Source organism: Rattus norvegicus, chromosome 13 (assembly GCF_036323735.1).
Source record: "Rattus norvegicus strain BN/NHsdMcwi chromosome 13, GRCr8, whole genome shotgun sequence".
Taxonomy (NCBI): domain Eukaryota; kingdom Metazoa; phylum Chordata; class Mammalia; order Rodentia; family Muridae; genus Rattus; species Rattus norvegicus.
The window spans coordinates 107,276,424-107,297,474 of record NC_086031.1 but is presented as its reverse complement, the minus strand read 5'-3'; the positions used below and the strand labels follow the sequence as shown (position 1 = coordinate 107,297,474).

Genomic DNA, 21,051 nt, shown 5'->3' with positions numbered 1-21,051 from the left:
TGAGGACAACATTTCATTGGGGCTGGCTTAAAGGTCCAGAGGTTCAGTCCATCATCATCAAGGCAGGAGCATGGCAGCATTCAGGCAGGCATGGTGCAGGAGGAGCTGAGAGTTCTAATTCTACATCTTCATCTGAAGGCTTCTGGCAGAATACTGGCTTCCAGGCAGCTAGGATGAGGGTATTAAAGCCCATGCCCACAGTGACACACCTACTCCAAGAGGGCCAATACTCCTTCCAATAGTGACACTCCCTTGGCTGAGCATATACCATCACAGGCAGTAGAGCTGATTCTACTTTTGAGTCCTCCAGTTCTATGGGCTCCATAACCACGACCTGTTGTGTTGGTCACATGCATGGTATAGGAACTGAGTACCTATGCAGTTTTCCCAACCCTCCTCAATGTGCGGTCCCCTCCAAGGAGTCAGTGACGAGCCTACCCTCCCTCCTCCTCCCTAACTCCATCTACTCCCATGTCACAGGAAGTCTTTTCAACCAGCACCAGAGAAATTTAAACAAATCCTCTGTCTTAACTGCATTGTGAGAGGTCACCCTCAGAAGCTGTGTGAGTGTGTCTGTTTGTCTGTCTGTCTGTCTCCCCACCTCCCTAAAATCCCAATAATCCTAACCATAGAACAAAGGACACATACCTGGGTAGATGGAAGTTCTTCCTTATCAAGGAAACTATTCATGGTAATAAAGGACTGGGTTTCCTAGATCAAAAGGAAAATACACTGAAAGAACACAGAACCTTGTCAATAGCCTCTAAACACTCAGACCTCTCTCTCTTTCAAAGACCCCTAACTGTTAATTTTTAAAAGACCAACTTTTAAAAGATCCTCTAGATGGATGGATGGATGGATGGATGGGTGGGTGGATGGATGGATGGATGGATGGATGGATGGATGGATGGATAGACAAATCTAATTTTCCATCCTATCCGAATGCATTTGTTCTCTGGCTTACTCAACCATCTACAGAGATTTCAGCAGTGATTATGCGGTTGTACAATACTTCAGGCACACTGTCAAGGTTAAATATTCCCTAAGCTGGTAGGACATTAGTGAGAATGAAATCACTTGTTGGACTGTAACCTTCATGTCAGCTGAGGGCTGCCTGTGTGGTCTAAACTGAACTTAAGCATTTAACATTATAAAGAGGGAGGGGAAAAAAACAGGTTTCTCAACTGCACAGATCAACTAGCAGGATTCAGAATCTCCGTAACGTTTGGCATAAAGACAGGGATGTACAGATGTTAATCTCCTTCAGCTCTGGTATTACGGCTTTCAGGTGGAAGTCCGAAGATAGATGTGAAAGGGCCCAGGGTAGGAACCCATCTTTACCCCTCATCCAACCTGTTCTGATCGCACTAAGAAAATGTTCCCATTTACCCTTCAATCCAATTAACCCAGAAGTAATTCATTTATGGGGTGTTCTGGAATTGGAGTGTTGTGAAGGCTAGAAACATAAAAAGTGAGGTACATGTGTAGCTATGACATCTACGGGGGCTGAAGAATGCCAAGGGGGTGAGCGTGAGCCTCGCCAGGAACCTACGCCTCCAGGAGGTGCTGTAGCTTTAAGACAATGACTTGGGTGAGTCCTGAAGGATTGAGGTAGTATCCGATGAATCGTTCCATGTTTAATCTGCCCCTAAAAGGAGACATAGAGATATGAACTCAGAAAGCCTCTCTGATGAAAATAGTAACAATTTCTTCAGGTTGAGGACAACATAATATTATCCATGACGACTGCTTCAAGTTTTCTCTTTGCAAGGCTGGGTGACCTGACATGGTGACACACATTCCCGTAATCCCAGACCTTGGGAGGTGGAGGCAGGGTGTGGGCTCTGCTCTGAAACATAATGCGGTTCAAGGTGAAAATAAACTCAAGGGTAGTGGAGCTGAAACCCTCGGAGCTGCCTCACTGCTGGCCACTTCTAGGTGAAAATGTCAACTTCTTCCTCATGGGTGAGGAGTGTGATGATGCTACCAGCAAGCACACGGATAGAAAACTAAGACTTAAAGAGGGAAGATGCATGTGCCTGATTTAGACTTAACACAGATGCATATTTAGGTTTAGAATCTGGCTCCCGAGTCTCTCAACCAAACGTATGCTGTAAAATAAGACTGTCCTCAAAAAGGGAGCACAGAGAGGAAAAGTGAATTCTGAGATGAACTTCTCGTCAAAGATTGAGAAGAGAAGGCAAGGGCAAAAGAAGAAGCAATGCCATCAACTTCTAAAGCTGTTTCTATGATATGAAAGTAATGGTGTGCACACAGTGAAAAGGAAGGGTGTGTCAATGCCGCAAAAAGCAGTCAAGGGTTGCCTTGAAGCCTCTACAATCACAATGAGCATCTTTTACAGACACAGGGAGCACCTTCTACAACCACAGGGAGCACCTCCAGTGCTATAAAGAAACTGACAGAACACTACAACTCAGGACATTAACCTCACAACTTGCAAAGTCAGCAACATTTTTAGAACTTGTTGTTTTGAAGCTAAAAAAAAAAAGTTAGTTGCCATAATTTGAGTTTCATTTAGGAATGGGGGTGGGAAGGTACAGACAGCGTCCCAGCTACATTTGTAGCAACTTGACACAAGGGGAGTAATTTGAGAAGAGGGCACCTCAGTTGAGAGAATGCCCCCACCAGACTGCCTTGTGGGCAAGCCTGTGGGGCGTTTTCTTGCTTGCTGATTGGTGTGAGTGGTACCACCCCTGAGCTGGTGTGGTTAAGAAAGCAGGCTAGGTAAGCCATGAAGAGCAAACCAATAAGCAGCACTCCTCCATGGCCCCTTCGTCTGTTCCTGCCTTGAGTTTCTGCCCTGACTTCCCTGGATGACGGGCTACACCCTGTAAGATGAAGGGCTTCAAAACGATGGGCTGAGAATGCTGTAGCGTATTTGGGGCTGGATTTTTGGTGTTCTGTTGCGGGAACTCAGAAGATAAGAACACTAAGAACTGCAGATGATGAAAGGCTGGCCTGGAAAGTTTCAGAGCGAAGTAAAGACTCTGCTGGGACAGGGTTATCTGAATGAAACCTCGGTCTTACTGGGACAACCAGTGCTTGTCAGCTCTCCATGCAGACACATCTACAGCTGTTCCTGCCGCTACCACTTCAAACTCAGTTATGTGCTTAGTGTTTAATTATAACTGACTGGTATATGGAAAATTTTAAAATTATACCAGGATTCATCCTTAAAACAAGCATCAGCTATACTGCAGTGATAGAAATACATAGACTCTGAGTACCCCGGTAGAAACAGAAAAATCAATGAAGCAAATATTGATTATACAGGATTAGCCTCAGTCTCGTTTCTAGCCAAGGATTTATGGGAAATGAAAGATAATACCCAGAAGCACATGAGGCTCTGAACACTTTGTTACTGAGAATGTGAAACAGATTTCACCAGCAAAACAACTAAGGCCAAAGGAATCTTCACACAGATGTGATGACCCATGCTGCTGAAACCTTGACTCTATCTGGTACAAGATTGATAAGATACTCTTAGAAGATCAGAGAGGTTGGCAACTGGTGACGGTGACTTGAAAACATTCTTTTAAGAAATGCTGCATGGTAGGGCCAAGGAGACATGAGCAAAGCCCTTGCCATGTAAGCCTAAAGACCCAAGTTCAGTCAGTCCTGCAAATTAAGGCAGAAAGTGAAAACTGACTCCATAAATTGTCCTCTGACCTTTACAAACATGGGCATGGCACTCACACCCCCACCCCCACCCCCCTCTCCCCCCCCCCCTCTCACACACACACACACACACACACACACACACACACACACACACACACACACACACACACACATGAACACAAACATTTACTCCTCTTACAGCCACCAATCTTGTTTCTCAATGCCACTAAAAGGACCTCTAAAAACAGCAGGTCCAGGGCAGAGACAGGAAGTAGAAGAGGCTCCTGAGTCTACATCTTAGCCACACAGAGCTTGCCTGGTTCTGAAGGCCCCAGGCAAGATCCCCAGTACTGGAGAAAGGGAATAAAGGAAAGAAGAGCAAGCGAGCTTAGAAATCGTGTTTTGTCAGTGAGTAAAGAAATGGTCAAAGAATAATAGACGTACAGAGGCTAACTTCAAAAGGATTCCACTAGCCCTAGCTGGGGCTACTGCAGCATTAAAATTACCATAATAAATGGATTACAGTCTATTAAACGCCATAGAAAACAATGAGTTCATGATTATATAATCCCTCGAATAAACAAATGGAGAGAGGAGGCATCTCCCCCATGCAGTGGACGGTCAAAAATGATAAACAGAAAAGAAAAGGACACTGGAGAATCGCCAGTCAGCAACCATCACAGTAATCATTCATCCAGGACACATTAATGAATGTCAAAACCAGAGGCTAAAGGTTTAATAAGAAACAGGGCATTTATATAATCTCAGTGCCACCTACTCAAACACACACACACACACACACACACACACACACACACCAAACAAACAAACAAACAAACAAACGATCAAAACAGTGAATTCAAATTGGCCAAAGAACTTGAAAAGATACTTCCCCAAAGAAGATATTCGAGTGCCCAATGGAAACATGCAAAGATGTTCAACATCTCTAATTATTAGGGAAACCCCAAAGGTGAGGAAGAACCAACCCACACCCATTAGCATGTTGCTATTATGACAGGCAAGAAGGAAGGAAGACAGAAAGAGAAAGAATGAGGGGAAGGAAGAGAGAAAGAAGAAGGGAGAGAAATGCAGGGGAAAAAAAGGAAACCCTGTATAGTAGGAGGGGGGATGTAAAATTGTACAGCTGTGTCAGGGGAAAGGACACAGCCAGTCCTCAAAACATTTAAAAAGAGCATTGCCACATAATCCTGTGACTCTACTCCTGGGTAGATACTAAGAGTTAGAATCAGTCTCAGAGAGAGATTTGAAAACAGCTGAAGCATAAGAGGAACCCAAGTATCCACAACAGGCAGATGAGAATTCACAGGCACAGCAGGATAGTATGTGGTCCCAACAAGGAGGAAATCCTGACTTAACACCACGAGGCAGCAAACAGAATAAGGACTGAGGTACTAAAATATCAATAGTGGAAGCCGGGCCCAGGGGAGGCAAAAAATGGAACTCACTGTTTAATGGGTGTAGAGTTCAGTCTGCAACATAAAAACTGTTCTGGAGATGGTGGTAGAAGGCTATTGCACAACAACAACAAAAAAAAAGTGCCTGTTGCCACTGAACTGTGTTTAAGGATGGTTAATATACTTTTGAAATAACTCACTTAACATAATTATTGATTACAGGGAGAAAGAATAGCTCCACAATAGAGCAATCTCAGTGTTGCTCCTCCTGAGCCCAGTGACCTGTGATTAACATCACCAGCCACAGAATGGACTGGAACACACACACACACACACACACACACACACACATATGGATCTGGTGGGATTGGATATGAAGAACATAGAGTTACTCCTGAGACTACCAGAACTGAATAGTTCAAACCAAATCATGCCAGGTTTATCAGACAAATCCAAATGGCAGAACTGTCGAGATAAGTGTGTGGTGTGTGTCCAATGGCCAGCTCCCCAGAAAGGAAACTTTTTATAAACCTGATTGGTAGCATTTCTATAGTGTAAATAGTCCCATGATTGCCATGGGCTGTTTGCAAAATCTGTAAACGTTGAGCCATCGGCTCTTTGTGTATGGCAGGAGCCGGTCACGGCACATTGGCTGGTACCAGATACGCACTTACACTTCCCACCAGTGCCAATAAACTTCCATGACGGACTGGGGAATTATTTCAAAGACAAGTGGACTAACAAGTCCCAACATGCAATGTAACTCATGTTCTCTGGGGTGCCTCTGCTCTAAAGGGTATGGTAGAGACAAGCATCCACACTCCATTGGCCATCAGCAGGTTATAGAGCAAGAACCCATTAGCATTCCTGTAGTGGGGTTGGATGGTGGCCCCTGGAAAGACATCCGAATCCTATAGACATAATCTTGTTTAGAAGGCTCTTTTCAGGTTTAATTGAATGAAGGCTCTTGAGATAGAATCACCCTGGATTACCCACTTGAGTACTAAATCCAATATGAGAGACACTGGACCAAATATAGAGGAAAAGAAGCCATATGAACATCCGGTCACAGACTAGAGCAGGGGTTCCGTCAGCAATGCTGGCATCCAGGAAGAATCCTCTCTTGGAGCATTTAAAGAGAAAATGATTTCCCGGATTTCACACATCTCCGGTCCACAGCTGTGAGAATAAGTCTCTGCTAGCTTAAACTACCCACCTTGTTATAGTTATTCCAGAAGCCCTAAGAGTTGAATGAAGGACTCCGTTGTCATGCTTGGAGTGAGACCAATCAGGATAATGTGCCTCTGCGGAAGGAATGGACTCTGGAGTATTCAAGGTGACAGGATATGGCGTTAGCCCTAACCGCAGTTACTGGGATTACTCTCAAAAGGCCCACGGAGGCCACGAGTGGTGATGCACACCTATCATCTCAGCACTTGGGAGTGAAGAAGGGGAATCAAGAGTTCAAGAGTCCAGTACATAATCGTTTGAGGCCAGTCTGAAGTATATGGGACCCTGTCTAAAAGGGGACTTGGAGAAAAAAAAAATCTTGTGTCACACTCTTTCAACTTTGCTAAAAGTTTGAAATTATTTCAAAAGAAAAAAGGTATTCGCCCTAGGAACCAAGTGAAGTGGGAGATGTGGTGGTAAATTCTTTGGGGGTTTCCTTCTAGACTCCTTGGTGATCCCTGTGGTCAACACTCCAATCCCCAGTGGTTTCCAGGTGTGTTTTGCTCTGTCCTCTCCATATCAGCTTCCTTGCTGGATTTTCAAATGACTTCCATTTCAAAGGCGCATCTTCAACTGCTTTAATTGAATACTCCAAACACCAAAACAAACACAGCAACCTAGACCAAAAAGCTGCACTCCTGCTGTTCTTCAGACTTTTAGAGGGACCCAGGCAAAGGAACGGCTTCACCGTTTAGGCAAGTTCTCGCTTGAAGTCTCCCATGTTTCCACTGCCTGAGTTATAAATCCTAGACCCTGCACCCCAAGCCTCCCTTTGACCTCTGGTGTTCCGCTAACAAGTCTGAGTACACAGCCTGTCTGCCAGCTCCCCAGCTCTGGCTACTCTGCATTGGCTGGAATCCAGCGTTTTGGGGATAGTTCTAATCGAACATTCTGTCCCATTTTTCGATCACATTTGCATTCGGACATGTCAGACTCTTTGTCCCGTATTTTGCTTTAGAAAATATAGTCACTGAAGCTCTATCATCGGCATATATGCCCTGCTTCTGTGTTAACTAGAAATTGACCTTGAGCCTAACGCTTATGGGCTTCTCAGCCCCTCGCTGTTACAACTGCTCCAAGCATATCAGGACAATCTCTTTACAAATTACCTCTGTTGATGAGGTTCTGATCCTGGCAGGTGTTTGACTGGCACTTGGACTAGTAGCTCCTATGGGATGACGTTGAGAACAAGGTGACCCTTTCCTCTCCTGCCCACCCAACCCTGTTCTGTGGGAACCTATCCTTCCCAGAACATGTGAGTGACTTGGTGACTCTGACATGACTCAACCCTTTTCTCCCTGCTTCCTGTCTCAGGAATGCTCTCACTTGGCTAGTTAAAATGTCAAGATGTGCCGCTTAACTTTAGCAAAAGACTTTCCCACACAATGCTAATCAGTTTGTGTGCCAGAACTTCCACATTTGCATCTAGTAACATATTGCAACGTTTCCAAAAGCTTGGAAGGACAAACTCCTTTGAAAATCCAGTTCCTTTCATTTTCTTTTGAAAGAGGTCCTGTGTGACCCAGAGAAGCCTTGGGTGTGCTGTGTCGCTGAGGAGCACCTTGAAACCCTGTCCTCCTTATCTCGTTCCAGAGTACTGGGGTCACATGTATGCCACCATGTGCGGTTTATGTGGTGTGTCATGTGGGAAAATGTTTAAGAATAGTTCCTAGGACAGGAAACAGACTTTAATTAAATGCCCGAGGTTGTGCTAGAATGTGCTGGGGGCCAGGAGGTTGTCTTCTTTTTCCTGCTTTGTAATCTGCCCCAGATTTTCTTCTTTTATGGGACTCTGGCTCACAATCATTAACAGCAATTCCTAAATCAAGAATCTCTGGGGGGTGGAGGGGACTGAAGCTCTGAAAATCAAGGGTTTCCTCTCTGTAATTAAGCTGACCTTAAAGTGAGGCTTTTTATCTTTCTAAGTGCAGAAATAATAACGTTGGTTTCCCAGGTGCTTCTAACTTCCCAAGGGTAGGGAGAGGCTGTGATGTTGCTCACCTTGCTTCTTTTCCCCTGTGCTCCAGCTGCCCTGATTCGACCCCTGCTTAATAATTCTGTATATATATATATATATATATATATATATATATATATATATGTGTGTGTGTGTGTGTGTGTATGTATATATATATATATATATTGATGTTTAAAAGCACCTTATACCACATGTGATGGTAAATGTTAGTAGTTGTCTTGATAGAATCTAGAATTACCTGGGAGATGAGCCTCTGGGCATGTCTGTGTGATATCAGTCACACTGGTAAGGGTTGTGGGTGAGAAGTTCCCTAGCAGTGTATTTCAGACTGCTTATCAGATATCCTGCACATAAGACATTTACATTACGTTCATAACAGTAGCAAAATTACAGTTATGAAGTCGCAAAGAAATAGTTTCATGGCTGGGGTTCGCTGCATTAGGAGCCATTAGGTTGAGAACCACTGGACTGGGCTGTGATGTCATCATGCCTGGGCTGACTGATTTGTTAAAGCACCCTGGGAAGCAGATCTAAAGGGCTAGGAGTCACAAGCCTGTCTGCGGACACCTTCGTCTGTCAGACTGAAAGTAAAAATAGTACTGTAGTCATAAAGTTTGCCTATCTAGGGCTTAAACATCAGATCAAAGAGGCATTTACCAACACTATGGGACTGGAGTCAGATTTGACACATGATTCCTGGGCAATGTGAGTACAAAGAGGAGAAGCCCAGCAATGACAATGATAATAATAAAAGAAAAATAGAGGCAACTGTAGAGGACAGGTAATCTGAGCATAAGAGTGTGGGCCACTAAAAACAGATCTGAATCTTGGTTTTTTCCACTGACCTTTCAACCCTGAGCAATTATTCAGCCTTTGAACTTTAAAACAAGACATACGACAAGCTTTAAGGAAAGTTAGCCCCTGCTTAAGCTCAGCTTCTGGGGTGCTCTGCTCCACACCACTGTCTGCTGCCTTCTGCAAGTGCAGCAGCCTCTGCTGACTTACCCTTTTCCTGCCTGGAAGTGGATCTCTCAGCCCTAGCCTTATGTAACCTTTCCACTCAAAACCAAGTGGCAGTAATTGGAATCCTTTTGTTATTTATTTCAATTTCTTGAAAAAAAAAGGCGTGGCATGTGTTCAAGCTGGTATGCACACTGCCTGTGCCTGGACAGCCTTCTAAGGCTAGAAGAGGGGGTTTCCTGGAAACTCCTGCTTGCAAAAGGGGCAAGGTGGGTGTTTCCAGCACCTGGCTATTTTTCAAGTTTTACATCTGTCCTCCTATCCTTCCTTTCATTGAGTGTGCCTGTTCTCCTGAATTGTCTCCTGAGATGAGAATTCACTCACCCTTCTCTTATTGGACATCTTACTTCCCACATTACAGTTTGAATTCATTTCTTAGAGTGACTTTTTTTTTTGTTCCCCTAAGTAATTAGCTATTTGTCCCAACATGACTTTTGAATAGCTCATACATTTCTTGGAGATTTGAATACTAATTCTGTTGACAACAACAGCATTCTCTGGATGAGTCAGAGTCTCTGCTACATGTATTACATGGCTATTTCAGCTCAATAATTATCCACAAATTGCAGCCAAGCAATACCATACTTAGAATTTATAACCAGACCACCTTCTCTAAAGCCCATATTTTTTTTTCATCTTTATTAACTTGGGTATTTCTTATTTACATTTCAATTGTTATTCACTTTCCGGTTCCTAGGCCAACATCCCCCTAACCCCTCCCACTCCCCTTCTATATGGGTGTTCCCCTCCCCATCCTCCCCCCATTACCACCGTACCCCCAACAATCACGTTCACTGGGGGTTCAGTCTTGGCAGGACCAAGGGCTTCCCCTTCCACTGGTGCTCTTACTAGGCTATTCATTACTACCTATGAGGTTGGAGCCCAGGGTCAGTCCATGTATAATCTTTGGGCAGTGGCTTAGTCCCTGGAGGCTCTGGTTGGTTGGCATTGTTGTTCATATGGGGTCTCGAGCTCCTTCAAGCTCTTTCAGTCCTTTCTAAGATTCCTTCAACGGGGGCCCCGTTCTCAGTTCAGTGGTTTAATGATGGCATTCACCTATGTATTTGCTGTATTCTGGCTGTGTCTCTCAGGAGAGATCTACATCCGGTGCCTGTCGGCCTGCACTTCTTTGCTTCATCCATCTTATCTAGTTTGGTGGCTGTATATGTATGGGCCACATGTGGGACAGGCTCTGAATGGGTGTTCCTTCTGCCTCTGTTCTAAACTTTGCCTCCCTATCCCCTCCCAAGGGTATTCTTGTTCCCCTTTTAAAGAAGGAGTGAAGCATTCGCATTTTAGTCATCCTTGAGTGTTCTGTGTTCTGTGCATCTAGGGTAATTCAAGCATTTGGGTTAATATCCACTTATCAATGAGTGCATACCATGTGTGTTTTTCTGTGATTGAGTTACCTCACTCAGAATGATATTTTCCAGTTCCATCTATTTGCCTATGAATTTCATAAAGCCATTGTTTTTGATGGCTGAGTAATATTCCATTGTGTAGATGTACCAGATTTTCTGTATCCATTCCTCTGTTGAAGGGCATCTGGGTTCTTTCCAGTTTCTGGCTATTATAAATAAGGCTGCTATGAACATAGTGGAGCATGTGTCTTTGTTATATGTTGGGGTATCTTTTGGGTATATGCCCAAGAGAGGTATAGCTGAGTCCTCAGGTAGTTCAATGTCCAATTTTCTGAGGAGCCTCCAGACTGATTTCCAGAATGGTTGTACCAGTCTGCAGTCCCACCAGCAATGGAGGAGTGTTCCTCTTTCTCCACATCCTCACCAGCATTTGCTGTCACCTGAGTTTTTGATCTTAGCCATTCTCACTGGTGTGAGGTGAAATCTCAGTGTTGTTTTGATTTGCATTTCCCTTATGACTAAAGATGTTGAACATTTCTTTAGGTGTTTCTCAGCCATACGGCATTCTTCAGCTGTGAATTCTTTGTTTAGCTCTGAACCCCATTTTTTTTCTTTTTTTTTTTTCAGAGCTGGGACCGAACCCAGGGCCTTGCACTTGCTAGGCAAGCACTCTACCACTGAGCTAAATCCCCAACCCCTTTCAACCCCATTTTTTAGTAGGGTTATTTGTCTCCCTGCAGTCTAACTTCTTGAGTTCTTTGTATATTTTGGATATAAGCCCTCTATCAGTGGTCGGATTGGTAAAGATCTTTTCCCAATTGGTTGGTTGCTGGTTTGTCCTAGCAACAGTGTCCTTTGCCTTACAGAATCTTTGCAGTTTTATGAGATCCCATTTGTCGATTCTTGATCTTAGAGCATAAGCCATTGGTGTTTTGTTCAGGAAAATTTCTCCAGTGCCCATGTGTTCGAGATGCTTCCCCACTTTTTCTTCTATTAGTTTGAGTGTGTCTGGTTTGATGTGGAGGTCCTTGATCCACTTGGACTTAAGCTTTGTACAGGGTGATAAGCATGGATCAATCTGCTTTCTTCTACATGCTGACCTCCAGTTGAACCAGCACCATTTGCTGAAAATGCTATCTTTTTTCCATTGGATGGTTTTGGCTCCTTTGTCAAAAATCAAGGGACCATAGGTGTGTGGGTTCATTTCTGGGTCTTCAATTCTATTCCACTGGTCTATCTGTCTGTCTCTGTACCAATACCATGCAGTTTTTATCACTATTGCTCTGTAATACTGCTTGAGTTCAGGGATAGTGATTCCCCCTGAAGTCCTTTTATTGTTGAAGATAGTTTTAGCTATCCTGGGTTTTTTGTTATTCTAGATGAATTTGCAAATTGTTTTGTCTAACTCTCTGAAGAATTGGATTGGTATTTTGATGGGGATTGTATTGAATCTGTAGATTGCTTTTGGTAAAATGGCTATTTTTACTATATTAATCCTGCCAATCCATGAGCATGGGAGACCTTTCCATCTTCTGAGATATTCTTCAGTTTCTTTCTTCAGAGGCTTGAAGTTCTTATCATACACATCTTTCACTTGCTTGGTTAAAGTCACACCAAGGTATTTTATATTATTTGGGACTATTATGAAGGGTGTCGTTTCCCTAATTTCTTTCTCGGCTTGTTTCTCTTTTGTGTAGAGGAAGGCTACTGATTTATTTGAGTTAATTTTATACCCAGCCACTTTGTTGAAGGTGTTTATCAGCTTTAGTAGTTCTCTGGTGGAACTTTTGGGATCACTTAAATATACTATCATATCATCTGCAAATAGTGATATTTTGACTTCTTCTTTTCCAATCTGTATCCCTTTGATCTCCTTTTATTGTCTGATTGCTCTGGCTAGAACTTCAAGAACTATATTGAATAACTAGGGAGAGAGTGGGCAGCCTTGTCTAGTCCCTGATTTTAGTGGGATTACTTCAAGTTTCTCTCCATTTAGTTTAATGTTAGCTACTGGTTTGCTGTGTGTGGCTTTTACTATGTTTAGGTATGGGCCTTGAATTCATATTCTTTCCAGGGCTTTTATCATGAAGGGGTGTTGAATTTTGTCAAATGCTTTCTCAGCATCTAATGAAATGATCATGTGGTTTTTATCTTGCAGTTTGTTTATATAGTGGATTACATTGATGGTTTTCCGTATATTAAACCATCCCTGCATGCCTGGGATGAAGCCTACTTGATCCTGGTGGATGATTGTTTTGAAGTGCTCTAGGATTCGGTTTGCCAGAATTTTATTGAGTATTTTTGGGTCAATATTCATAAGGGAAATTGGTCTGAAGTTCTCTTTCTTTGTTGGGTCTTTGTGTGGTTTAGGTATAAGAGTAATTGTGGATTTATAGAAGGAATTCGGTAGCACTCCATCTGTTTCAATTTTGTGGAATAGTTTGGATAGTATTGGTATGAGGTCTTCTATGAAGGTCTGATAGAATTCTGCACTGAACCCATCTGGACCTGGGCTCTTTTTGGTTTGGAGTCCTTTAATGACTGCTTCTATTTCCTTAGGAGTTATGGGGTTGTTTAAATGGTTTATCTCTTCCTGATTTAACTTCGGTACCTGGTATCTGTCTAGGAAATTGTCCATTTCCTGCAGATTTTCAAGTTTTGTTGAATATAGGCTTTTGTAGTAGGATCTGATAATTTTTTTAATTTCCTCTGATTCTGTAGTTATGTCTCCCTTTTCATTTCTGATTTTGTTAATTTGGACACACTCTCTGTTTCCTCTCGTTAGTCTGGCTAAGGGTTTATCTATATTGTTGATTTTCTCAAAGAACCAACTTTTGGTTCTGTTGATTCTTTCTATGGTCCTTTTTGTTTCTACTTGGTTGATTTCAGCTCTGAGTTTGATTATTTCCTGCCTTCTACTCCTCCTGGGTGTATTTGCTTCTTTTTGTTCTAGAGGTTTTAGGTGTGCTGTCAGGCTGCTGATATATGCTCTCTCCTGTTTCTGCAGGCACTCAGAGCTATGAGTTTTCCTCTTAGCATAGCTTTCATTGTGTCCCATAAGTTTGGGTATGTTGTACCTTCATTTTCATTAAATTCTAAGAAGTCTTTAATTTCTTTCTTTATTTCTTCCTTGACCAGGTTATCATTGAGTAGAGCATTGTTCAATTTCCATGTATATCTTCCCTTATTGTTGTTGAAGACCAGCTTTAGCCCGTGGTGGTCTGATAGGACTCATGAGATTATTTCTATCTTTCTGTATCTATTGAGGCCTGTTTTACAACCAAGTATATGGTCAATTTTGGAGAAAGTACAATGAGATGGTGAGAAGAAGGTATATCCTTTTGTTTTAGGATAGAATGTTCTATAAATATCTGTTAAGTCCATTTGGTTCATGACTTCTCTTAGACTGTATATGTCTCTGTTTAATTTCTGTTTCCATGATCTGTCCATCGATGAGAGTGGGGTGTTGAAATCTCCTACTATTATTGGGTGAGGTACAATGTGTGCTTTGAGCTTTAGTAAGGTTTCTTTTACGTATGTAGGTGCCCTTGTATTTGGAGCATAGATATTTAGGATTGAGAGTTTGTCTTGGTGGATTTTTCCTTTGATGAATATGAAGTGTCCTTCCTTATCTTTTTTGATGACTTTTGGTTGAAAATCTATTTTATTCAATATTAGAATGGCTACTCCAGCCTGCTTCTTCAGACCATTTGCTTGGAAAGTTGTTTTCCAATCTTTCACTCTGAGGTAGTGTCTGTCTTTGTCTCTGAGGTGTGTTTCCTGTAGGCAGCAGAATGCAGGGTCCTCATTGTGTAACCAGTTTTACTAATCTACGTCTTTTTATTGGGGAGTTGAGTCCATTGACGTTGAGAGATATTAAGGAAACAATCACTATTGTTGTTTCCTGTTATATTTGTATTTGGATGTGAGATTATGTTTGTGTACTTTTCTTCTCTTTGTTTTGTTGCCAAGATGATTAGTTTCTTGCTTTTTCTAGGGTGCAGCTTGCCTCCTTATGTTGAGCTTTACCATTTATCATCCTTTGTAGGAGTGGATTTGAAGAAAGATATTGTGTAAATTTGGTTTTGTCATGGAATATCTTGGTTTCTCCATCTATGTTAATTGAGAGTTTTGCTGGATACAGTAACCTGGGCTGGCATTTGTGTGCTCTTAGGGTCTGTATGACATCTGTCCAGGATCTTCTGGCTTTCATAGTCTCTGGTGAGAAGCCTGATGTGATTCTGATAGGTCTGCCTTTATATGTTACTTGACATTTTTCCCTTACTGCTTTTAATATTCTTTCTTTGTTTGTGCATTTGGTGTTTTGACTATTATGTGACGGGAGGTGTTTCTTTTCTGGTCCAATCTATTTGGAGTTCTGTAGGCTTCTTGTATGCCTATGGGTATCTCTTTTTTTACGTTAGGGAAGTTTTCTTCTATGATTTTGTTGAAGATATTTACTGGTCCTTTGAGCTGGGAGTCTTCACTCTCTTCTATACCTATTACCCTTAGGTTTGATCTTCTCATTGAGTCCTGGATTTCCTCTATGTTTTGGACCAGTAGCTTTTTCCGTTTTACATTATCTTTGACAGTTGTGTCGATGATTTCTATGGAGTCTTCTGCTCCTGAGATTCTCTCCTCTATCTCTTGTATTCTGTTGGTGATGCTTGTATCTGCAGCTCCTTGTCTCTTCCTTTGGTTTTCTATATCCAGGGTTGTTTCCCTGTGTGCTTTCTTTATTGCTTCTATTTCCATTTTTAATTCCTTCACCTGTTTGACTGTGTTGTCCTGAAATTCTTTCAGGGATTTTTGTGATTCCTCTCTGTAGGCTTCTACTTGTTTATTTATGTTTTCCTGCGTTTCTCTAAGGGAGTTCTTTAGGTCTTTCTTAAAGTCCTCCATCATCATCATCAAATGTGATTTTAAATCTAGATCTTGCTTTTCTGGTGTGTTTGGGTATTCAGTGTTTGCTTTGGTGGGAGAATTGGGCTCTGATGATGCCATGTAGTCTTGGTTTCTGTTGCTTGGTTTCCTGCGCTTGCCTCTCACCATCAGGTTGATTCTGGTGTTACCTTGTTCTGCTATTTCTGACAGTGGCTAGACTGTCCTATAAGCCTGTGTGTCAGGAGTGCTGTAGACCTGTTTTCCTGTTCTCTTTCAGCCAGTTATGGGGACAGAGTGTTCTGCTTTCAGGCGTGTAGTCATTCCTGTCTACTGGTCTTCAGCTGTTCCTGTGGGTGTGTCCTGAGTCCAACAGGCAGGTCACTTGGAGCAGAAAAGTTGGTCTTACCTCTGGTCCCACAGCTGAAGTTGCTCCTGGCGGGCTGCTTTTGAGCTCTCCATGAGGGCAGCAACCAGGAGGGCCTGCGCCGCCTTTTCCCGGGCCCCCCACCCCTGTGCACCGGAGTCCCAGATGGCATTAGGTGTTTTCCTCTGGAGTCAGAAATGTGGGCAGAGGGCTGGGGATTTAGCTCAGTGGTAGAGCGCTTACCTAGGAAGCGCAAGGCCCTGGCCCTGGGTTCAGTCCCCAGCTCCGGAAAAAAAAAAAAAAAAAGAATGAGACTTTCCGGGGTTGGGGATTTGGCTCAGTGGTAGAGCGCTTGCCTAGCAAGTACAAGGCCCTGGGTTCAGTCCCCAGCTCCGAAAAAAAACAAAAAGGAAAAAAAAAAAAAAAAGAATGAGACTTTCCCTTGCTGAATAAAAACTCTGGGGAGACTTTAAAAAAAAAAAAAGAAAAGAAATGTGGGCAGAGTGTAGTCTCCTCTGGCTTCCCAGGCGTGTCTGCCCCTCTGAAACTTTATCTCTCCCTCCCATGGGATTTGGGTGCAGGGAGCTTTTGCCTGGGTCCCTTCAGGTCCAGGTGGTGTCTGGACAGCAGGGGGCCTGCTGCTTGAATGCCCCTATCTTCCAGTTCCCAGAGGCCCTATAAAATTTCCTCTTGGGCCAGGGATGTGGGCAGGGGTGGGCAGTATTTGTGGTCTCTCCCGCTCTGCAGTCTCAGGAGTGCCCACTTGTCTGGGTGGTGAGCTCTCTCTCCCACGGTGTTTGGGAGCTGTGGGCCGGGATCAGCAAGGTTAGTAAGGCCCATATTTTAAGTGTATACTATTCCTGTGAATACTCTGGATCTATGGTTTTTTTCTTAAATATTTAGGAAAATTATTGACAAAATTGAAGCTCTGGTGTAAGGCAGGCTTTGCAGCTGACCCATTTCAGGTTGTACCCCCATGGTCCTCTTGGCCCCGCTTGCCTCTCTGTGTTTCCACCCCAGAACAAGGAGCTAGCTGTAGCAATTCTAGCCCCATATAAATGCACAAAGTACCCATAGGGAAAGAAAGAGGATTGTCACCCTCCAGGAACCCCAGAAGGGAGAACTCTCTGAGACACACCAACAATTTCCCTTGTCCCATTGGTCCAAACTGTCCGTTCCTGTAATGGTCCTGCATAAAAACAATGGAGCTGTAGCAGTGCTAGGCTTCTTCTCTCACACGGTCTGTCTATGGTAAGGTGTGAGCACAACTGTCAGGTGTTGAAAGTTACCTTTCTATTGCTGTTAAGAGACACCATTGGGGTTGGGGATTTAGCTCAGTGGTAGAGCGCTTGCCTAGCAAGCGCAAGGCCCTGGGTTCGATCCCCAGCTCCGAAAAAAAGAAAAGGGAAAAAAAAAAACAAAAACAAAAACAAGAGACACCATGGCCAGCAAAATTCTTCTTAAAGGAAGCACTTAACTGGGAGCTTGCTTATAGCTTCAGATGTCAGCCCACTATCATCTGTGTGGGAGCGAGCAAGCATGGTACCAAAGAATTAGCTGGGAGCTTTACACCCTGATCCTCAAACAAGCAGGCAGGGAATAGGAATTAGGGGGTGGGAAGAATGGGACTGGCCTGGGATTTTGAAAACCCACCCCATGTGACTCCAATAAGGCCACACTTCCGAATCCTTCCAAGCATTTTAGCAACTGGGACAAAGTATGTAAATGGTGAGTTCACATTCAAACTACCACACTTCCAAATACTCAATTTCTATCCATTCAGAGATGTAATTCCATAGGATAACTTGGAGAATCGTGAGAAACTGGAGTCTCAGTGGGTAAAGAGGCGCCTCAGGATTGCTCCGCTCTGTCTAAGGCCAAAGTAGATCCTTACTAACAGACTTCTTTAATCTATCATTTAGGGAAAATGACCCAACCTCTGATTGCTTCCTACTCTGCAAGCAAGTTTGCTCTGGATGGGTTCTTTTCCACCATTAGAAAAGAACACTTGATGACCAAGGTCAACGTGTCCATCACTCTCTGTGTCCTCGGCTTCATAGACACAGGTAAGGAAAAGACCCTAGAATAAGTGGCCCTAAGTTGGTCTGTCAGCCTTACCACGTGAAAAAGGAGGGTCATGTCTCCCTGAGGGTACCTTCCTTCTCAGTGGAAAGGCATTAGAGACCAAAACTGGAATCATCAGTCCCAGTCACTCAATGAGGCACCTCCATCACTGGTGGAGTCTAGCCAACCTTGATCCTCCTTTCTGTTCTTCCCATTCTCAGGGTATATTGAACTCTGAGCTCCTTATGCCCACATGAACTCCCCCTGACCACTGCTGTTCTATAAATGATACCCAATACCTGCGTCCTTTTCTTACTGCACTCAACAGTGACAAGAAGTTGATTTCATGAGTTCACTGGGAAGGGTGTACATCTAACTGAATTGCATTCCTTAGAAACAGTGATTGGTACTCTTCAAAGAATCAAGGCCATGAGAAGCAAGAAAAGAGCCTTCATAGACTAATTAAATAAATAAGAAATTAGTACTGAGTGTACTCTTGGACACTATCCAGGGGATGCTGGTAAACAAAACAAACAAGCAACAAACAAAAACATCCAGTGACATTGTGCTGCATCTATGGTGCCCATTTCTGGCATTACACAAGGTTATATATGAAATGATTCATGAAAGGTGAGGGGTGAAAGGTGAGGGGTGAAAGGTGAAGGGTGAGAGGGGACAGTGAGTACAACATTTACATATTTATCTAAAACATGCATCTAGGACTGTGAAAAACTTTTGTTCAAGGAGTAGCTGAGGATCTGGGGCCCAGCCCCAGCAGGTAGACTGCTCATCTAGTACTCAGGTGGCCCGGGGTTCAATTCCTAGCACCACATAAACTATGTAAGACAGATCACACCTGTAATCCCAGCACTCGGGAAGTAGATACAGAAGGATCAGAAGTTCAGAGTCATTCTCAACTATATATTGAGTTCAAAGAGATTATAGAACAAACTGGAAGTCAAGTGACATGGAGATGAAGTGGGGTTGCATCTGAAGGATGTGACCCACAGGAAGAGACAGCATAATTCCCGGCAACACCTTCTCTATGACAGTGGTCAGGGCTGAGAGGGACCCAAAGCCTGGTTCTCTTTTGCCTTCCTTAAAGCAGTGGGTCATTGTCAAAACATGTTCTTGTTTGCCACTCACACTTCACATCAGCTATTTAGTCCTCATTCTGCACCCCTATGTTAATGTGTCACCCCAACCAAAACACTCAGAAAACATTTGGACCCCTAGGCTGTAACCTCCACTGCCCCACAGATCCCCATCCAGGGAGGCAGACCTCTGCCAGCCAGGATTCTTTTGTCAACACTGGACGTATCCAGTTGTCCAAGGGTCTTCAGAGGGACTGTGGGACTCAAGACATGAGCACACAGTGCCCAACATGTGAAGGTCTGTGAGTTTCTACTAACTCTGGATTAACTCACTCTTTCCTGTGGCCTGCAGAAACAGCTTTGAAAGAAACCTCTGGGATAATCTTGAGTCAAGCTGCTCCCAAGGAGGAATGCGCCCTGGAGATCATCAAAGGCACAGTTCTGCGCAAAGATGAGGTATACTATGACAAATCATCTTGGACTCCACTTCTGCTTGGGAATCCAGGAAGGAGGATCATGGAATTTCTTTCATTACGGTCATATAACAGGGACCTATTTGTAAGCAACTAGGAACTCCTGAGGCCTGGTGAAGGGTCTTGGAACAGTCCTGCCTGATATTTCTGTGAGCCCTACCCACAAATTTCTATGAGCCCCTTTCCAGAGATACACAAATTTTGGGGTACACCTCACCATGAGAAATTCTTGCAACACTTGCACAGTAAAAATGTAATTGTAATAAATGTCACAAACCACTTTGTAGCCTGCAGTTGTGAACTTGATTGTAACTATGGATTTAAGCACACAGTTGTATCAATTTTACCTCATACAGAATGAAACAATGATGCCTAATGTAACATTAAATAAAATAAAGGTAATATCAACTCTATAAATTCAAAACTAGTAACTATGAATTGAGTTTATTCAACATGCTTCCTTTAAAACCATAATCTAAACAAATGAAAATTCCCCACATTCATTTCCTGTGTTGTGGACTGGACTTTTAATGAGTTAGAGAAATGGCATCATCCTTCTTTTGGCAAGCTCCCTGCCTTTACTGTCTCTGTACCTCAGTTGTTCCTCACATATCCACACATTGCTTGTTTGGGCATGAACCACTGAGGCAACTCAGGAAGCTGGAACTCATGGGAATACAAATCGCAGACTTAGCCTGCTCTATGCTGCATAACCTAACAGCTCCGGGAGTTCACTGGGCACCTGTGCATAGCATGGGTATGCTCGAGTGAGCGTCTGAAGTATGAAGAGGAGGAACTATAGCTCAGATCTTGTAACTCATTTCACAAAAATTCACCAAATAATTCCTGAGCATCATGTGACTACAGTGCAGTGGGAAACAAACCCCAGCCATATACCATTCCACAAAGTCCTGAGTGGTCAGGCCATAACAGGTAAGAGATGACATCTCTTGATGGATAATATCTGTGGCATTTAACAAAAAGGGCCACTGGGCCATGGGGTTGGCTCATTGGGTAAAAGTGCTTACCACTTTTACATTACAAGCATCACAACCTTATCCTAATACTCCAAAATCATAAGAGAAAGAGGGAAACTCAGAAGTTGTTCTCAGACCAGGTAGTGTTGGCACACTCCTCTAATCCCAGCACTTGGAAGGCAGAAGCAGATAGAGCTCTGAATTCAAGGATAGCCTGGTCTACAGAGCAAGTTTCAGGGCAACCAGGAACTATGATATGTGTGTGTGTGTGTGTGTGTGTGTGTGTGTGTGTTTTAAGATTTAACAGTTTTAAGGGAGTGTAGCTTACAAAAGCATAAGCCAGAAGTGTGGAAGTCCAACAACTGTGCAGTGTCTGCAGTCAACTCCAGCTCCTTCCACACAGAGGCCTGTAGAAACAAGAGGACAGAAGTGTGCCTCAGGGACAGAAGGACAGGAATATACCACATGACCGGATCTATGATAGTCCCTGGAGGAAGCAGTCGCCTACTCAGGTCCTCAGAGAGAGCTGGGGGAACAAACACACGACTT

The 21,051-nt window shown here is 43.3% G+C and overlaps 1 protein-coding gene across 2 annotated transcripts in view; it reads left to right on the top strand.

Annotated features, from left to right (window-relative positions):
• Hsd11b1 (hydroxysteroid 11-beta dehydrogenase 1) overlaps positions 1-19,949 on the top strand; it is a 49,937-nt gene extending 29,988 nt beyond the window's left edge. For both annotated transcript variants that reach the window (XM_006250473.5, NM_017080.2), the window contains 2 exons: positions 17,817-17,960; positions 19,405-19,949. In XM_006250473.5, coding sequence (XP_006250535.1) covers positions 17,817-17,960; positions 19,405-19,622 — 362 coding nt within the window. In that variant the 3' untranslated portion in view covers positions 19,623-19,949. The remainder of the gene's footprint in view (positions 1-17,816; positions 17,961-19,404) is intronic.
• Positions 19,950-21,051: the final 1,102 nt, after the last annotated feature.